General features: G+C 42.9%; 1 protein-coding gene across 4 annotated transcripts in view; it reads left to right on the forward strand.

The window, feature by feature from the left end:
• The window catches only part of prickle2b (prickle homolog 2b), a 90,126-nt gene extending 85,915 nt beyond the window's left edge, over window positions 1–4,211 (forward strand). For all 4 annotated transcript variants that reach the window (XM_039612505.1, XM_031752377.2, XM_031752379.2 and 1 more), the window contains 2 exons: window positions 570–1,454; window positions 1,609–4,211. In XM_039612505.1, the coding sequence (XP_039468439.1) occupies window positions 570–1,454; window positions 1,609–2,564 (1,841 nt within the window). In that variant the 3' untranslated portion in view covers window positions 2,565–4,211. The remainder of the gene's footprint in view (window positions 1–569; window positions 1,455–1,608) is intronic.
• Window positions 4,212–6,000: the final 1,789 nt, after the last annotated feature.

The following is a 6,000-nucleotide window of genomic DNA, read 5'->3' on the forward strand; positions in this document are numbered from 1 at the left end:
CCCAGCGAGAGAAGAAAATGGGGGATTTTTCAGCTGGAAACATTCCTATAAGCAATTTTTCTTTCTCCGAGTTCGTGCTCATGTGCATGCATGCGTAACTGCATACGTACGTGTGTGTTTCCCAGGACAGGATGCCCAGGTGTGATTTTTGGCACATATTTCTCTACAGATTTGCGCTGTAATTATTAGTCAGACAGGATACAGAAAAGTATTTGGCCTCAAAAATAAAACTGATTATAAATGAAAACCACCAGAAAGCACTCTCAATCCAGATGGCAGTCATTAGCAAATAGCTGGTTTTCTTTTCCCCTGCAACAACTGGAAACATTCTCAAAATGCTATGTGTTTATACAATGCTGGGCGAGCGTCATAATGAGTTTACCCTGAAACACAGCAAAGTTGCCGCCTCTAGCTCCATTTTCCATTTTCTTACTGAATAAGCTACTTGCAGTATGCTGCAATTTTACACAACACAGCTTGTTTAAATTACATTTTTAAATGTTATGCCCTTTGATGACATGAATACGGAGTATGAGTATCTGTCATTTATGTGTTTATCTTTCCTGCAGGTATTGATCAAGGCCAGATGACGTATGACGGGCAGCACTGGCATGCTACAGAAGGCTGCTTCTGCTGTGCACGCTGTAAACGCTCTCTGTTGGGTCGGCCTTTCCTGCCCAAGCAAGGCCAGATCTTCTGCTCCCGCTCCTGCAGTCTAGGGGAAGAGCCTAATGGCTCCGACTCTTCTGATTCAGCCTTTCAAAGTGCTCGCTCCACTAGAGAGTCCAGACGCAGCTCTAAAACTACAAAGAATGGAGGGGGAGGTGGGGTGCAGACTGAAAGATGTTCAGGGGAAGTGGACCCATTGTCTTTACAAATGGATCTTCTGAGTCTGTCCAGCCAAACACCCAGTTTGACTCGTGAGCCGCCTTCCTGGCAGAACCAGGAGCAAGCAGGCGATGGTTACACTTATGAATCCCAATCTGATCCAACTGCTAATCCCACACCTCTCCAGCTTCTTAGCCAGTGCAATGTCAGAAGTGTCTATAACCCCATCTGCTCTGGACAGAATAATCAACAGCAGGATTACAGGATCAAGGAGAATGGAGGTTTAAAGCGACCGCCTGTTTCAGCCATGAAAGGCCACTCTTTGAATGAGACATGGTTCCAACAGCAAGCTCCAGAAGAGTACTATCCACCCAAACTGAGGACCCAAAAGAGCTTCACTGAGGTGTCCCACTGCACTCAAAAACACAATGGCTTCTCCTCAGACAAGCGTTCGATTAGTTTGCATGGTTTTCAGAGGGACAGAGATGCGGGGCCTTCAGCAACTACCCAACAAACAGCAAGGAGCAGGAACCCAATAAATGCACTTAGCTTGACAGAGCAACTGACCCCGTTAGAGCAGACCCCAAGAGGATCCATGGAGTCTCTGGCTCTCTCCAATGCTACAGGTTGGTGTGGTAGTAGTACTCACTAGATCTTGGTTTGACTTAGTTTCTGTTTGGTGTGTTTGCATGTTGTTGCATATTAAGATGTTTCCTCAAGCTAAAGTGACAGTGAGTAAAAGGCAGTTATCACTCCAAATTCTACTCTGTTTCCGTACAGGCAACTCAGATGCCGGGGGAAAGCGACAGGAGCACCTTTCACGTTTCTCTATGCCAGACCTGAGCAAAGACTCTGGAATGAATGTGTCTGAGAAAAGTCATGTGGACACCCTCAACAACTCAGGGCAGTTTCGCAGCTCTGAGTCCATCCACAGTCTCACCGCTGGTCAGTCCTATATGGAAATGAACCCTCACAGGCCCACTCAATACCAGATGCAGTACTGTGACCCTTCTGGCATGGGTATGGGCATGGGTATGGGCATTACTCGTTTACCACCTGGCTTCACCTTTCAGGAGGAAGATGGGATTAGTTTGGTGAGCAACGCCAACGCTTCACGCTTGCCTCCCATTAGTGAGCGCAGGGTGGGTGGAGGTGGTGGTGGTGGAGGAAGGGGAGCCAGTATCCGGATAGATGCTCCAGAAGAGACTCCACAGAGGCGTAGGCACCACCATCACCGCTCTCGGAGATCCCGTCGTTCTCGTTCAGAAAACGCTCTCCACTTGGTGGCAGAGCAAAGACAAAGACCTCAAGAAAGACCACAGCTACATGTCCGAGAGGATTATGACTGTTTCCCGCCACCAAGGAATGCAAGGGACCAGTTTGGTGGAAGAGGAGGAGGGGGAAGATACCAGCCCCAACTCTTCAGGCAGTGCCCCAGGACCACTTCAGACCTGAGTCTACAAAACCCTGGGGCCAACAGACGCACTGGCTTGAATCAGTACTCCTGGGATGATTATGATGACGATGACTGGTGCTCCACTTGCTCATCATCCTCAGAATCAGAGGATGAAGGTTACTTCTTGGGTGAACCGATACCCAGGCCCATCCAGCTGCGCTACCTCAGCAACCAGGAGCTGGTCCACAAGTATAACAACGCAGGAATGGGAGGACCCAACCGCAGTGGGCAGTTACACACCCGCAAACGCAGAAAAAGCAAGAACTGCATTATCTCTTAATATCTTGACATTTGCTCATTATATAACTTTTTAGCCCTTTTCAGACATGCATTCCTTACCTTTAATCTAGCAACATCTGAACATGTTACTTCAGCAGTGCCAGTCTTACAAGGCACTGGATAAGTTTGAAAGTATGCCGTAACATTAATGGATTGGCTTGGACAATAGTAGGATTATGCGTGTCTGCTCTGACTTGTTAAGCTCACTAACGGACATGATTATTTTGGAAGTTAAAAAGCCAGTAACTGGCAAATGAGACAGCAGTTCTCAGTAGGTGTCTCATGGTCTCACTCTGCTCAAGGAAGCCACAAACCCATTCCTTTTTGAAAAAACGTAAACACAATAAACTGACCTTTTTCCCCCCACACACCGGACGAAGTTTTAATGTCCTGCATTTTCCACATTTAAACACCAGTGCTGGTCAGTGCAGACCTCATGGACCAGTGACTTCATGTATATATAATCTTAACATACCGTACTGAAGATAGACTGTGAATGATGACTTTAACCTGTTCAGAAAACATTAATAAAAAGCAATGTAAAATGTAAAAGTTAGTTTGCTTCCAGCTGTTTATAGAAGTCTTTCTTCTGAGCATATTACATACCTGCAGTAAGTTAGCAGCAAGATTTTTGTGGCACTTAGTTTATTGTAATTTAAAAACCATCTTTAACGTGGAGACAGGGATGATGACACTGTAGACTTTAGACAAATGACCTGTCGTAGTTTTTAGGCTACAGTTTATAAAGTGTCTAATCTGTTTACAAAAATGTGTGGATGTGGATGTATTCCCATGACTACAAATAGACCTGGCAGAAATATATATATTTATGAAATGAGAGCTGAATACAGCCAGAAAGTTTTAAAGATTTTAGTACGTATATATGACATGAGGACAGTCTCCTTCCTTCGGTGCTTTCTGAGTGAAGCCATGAGAACATTTATGTAAAATGGACCTACATCTGAATGACAGAACCCTCTGACTTAAACAAATTCATGAAGCTAGCAATGCTACATATATCCCATGTCTGAAAAGGGCTGTTGTTCACCTTGTGTACACTAAAATTCTCCATCTGGAACAAAAACAAAATCACCTACTCCAACTATTCAGTGTTATTTATCATTGATTACGATGTAATTGAAAGTCAGTGATGAATTACAGTCAGTTAACTGTAAAAAAACAAGTGTTTGCATGTTTTTTTCCCCCCCTTTTTTAATGTTTCACAATAACTCCTGAGTATAAAGGCGAACAGTTACATGTGCAGTTTTGTCAAGTCCCAATGTTTATCAAAAGCTGAGGTGCAATTTTTTTTAACTTAATTTCCACGCAGCCAACGAGTGTACATTATCAGATTGGTTTAGTTTTGCTTTTTCATGCAATGTGATTTAGATATAGGATATAATGTACTATTGAATTCAGTTTAATAGTATGTAAATAAGTGAAATTATTAATTCTTTTAAGTTAATGAAGTCAGTGTACATATGGTTGTAAATGAAGCCTCACATATTTTTATATTTGTATAGATGGAGTCATTTATGTATTAAATATCTATAATGTAGAGCTAGAAAAATGACCAAAACAACGTTATGCATGTGTTATTTGGCTGACCTGGTCCTGCATTTGGAATTAAAGAGTACTTCACTGAGTTTCACTGAGTGACCTGTATTTCTCTCCAGAGATCGGGCAAGGGTGCAAAAGAGTTACTTTGTCCATCTGTTTAATAAATAAATGAATGACAGTGGGCTGTAGAAGCCGGTTAGAGTCATCCTTAAATGAATTGTTCGACAGTGTATGCACTCATATTCAAACACACAGAGGTCCATTGTCCTGGAAACAGATGCCACTGCATTTCTGGCTTATTGCATCAGCTTGCACAAGTTGGAAACTGCTGACAAAGGTCTAGGGATTTAGTTATTGAAACCTGGTGATGCTACAAATATTCTTTGTTACCCATGCTAATGGGGTGGCTGAGATTTTGTTGTTCCTGAAATTGGCCAAATTAAAAGCTGGTTTTCATGATGCCTAAGATTTTGGCCAATTACGTGACACTGATATTTAATTACATTTCTGTGAGGGTGAGCTACATATTCAGTCTAAACCAGACACACTTGTGTCTTATTTGGAATACTTACGACATCTGCGTCTCATTCAGGGGCAAATATGGCCCAAATGTCACAATGCACCTGACATCTGGCCCATATTATGTGAACCTGTGGCCATGTTGAGGCAGCCAGACTCGCCCCGAGTCGGAGCCCAAAAGAAAGCTGGACATGTGGGCCATCTCTAGGACCAATCATTCCCTGGTGTCTTGTTAACATCAGAACATACTGAAATAGTTTAACATGGTAAACTTTGAATAATGTTATTTTAGCTACAATGTTAAAAGGACATGAAGGACAGCAGTGCATGTGCACAAGTTGAAAGCAAACACAACTTTAGAAGCCAAGGTACGGCACTACAAGATAGCCAACAGGAGCTGGTGTACCAATGTAGCAAGTCTGCTAGCACCATCAAAGGCACTTGTTGAAATGGGCTAATTTAGCTCAAGATCAAAAACTTGGCTAGTGAGCGATCACTAACGCAGCCGAATATCAAACAACTGTAACAACGCGAGACATGGTTCACTGGCTAATATTTTACTAATCCAAAGGCAAGGCCAACTCGACATCCATCGTACATCCTGTGTAAAGCTCTCTTACCAACTGAAAGCCAGTCCACAATATACTCTTTACACCTCCATGCTTTGTATCATTCCCTTTGCCTTCTTCTTTCTGTGTCTCCTCATTTTTGCCATGATGTCTATAGTAAGAATACTAAGTTAAATTCTTCTTATAGCTAGCTGAAGACCCAGAGATTGTGGGCTTAGTTAGGTGGTGATTCTGACTTTGCTGTAGGTGTGAATGGTTTTCTGTCTCCATGTGTCTCTAACCAATCGGCCTAGGATCACCCTGCCTCTTGGCCTATGGCAACTGGAATAAGCCCCCTTCGACTCTGAATTGGATAAATGGAAGAAGATGGATGGACTTTACTTTACTTTGCTTTTGTTTTTGTACTTTGTTAAGGTAACTAGTGCCATACCTCATGAATTACCAAGCAGCGGAACACAATGTGCTACATGAAATAAGCAATTTGGAGTACATATCAGATGATGTATATTTGCCTGCTATTGACCACTGCGGGGGGGCGCTTCCAATTACCCCCCCCCCCCCCCAACTGTGGCCACCTCCAGAGAAATGGTACTAAGGAGGGAAACTTGCTGACTCAAGCCAAGTAAGATTCTTCAGCCATGCTTGAAAACCCTGTTCGTTAGATTTCCTGGCAACATCTTTATGGATGCTCTGACAGTTTTTATGTCATCTCAAGCCCACTTCAATGCAAAACAAATCTGCAATGTCAAAAGTATTTTATTTTTTGAATACTCTGACTAAAGTTTTTAA

Source organism: Oreochromis aureus, linkage group 5 (genome assembly GCF_013358895.1).
Source record: "Oreochromis aureus strain Israel breed Guangdong linkage group 5, ZZ_aureus, whole genome shotgun sequence".
Taxonomy (NCBI): Eukaryota; Metazoa; Chordata; class Actinopteri; order Cichliformes; family Cichlidae; genus Oreochromis; species Oreochromis aureus.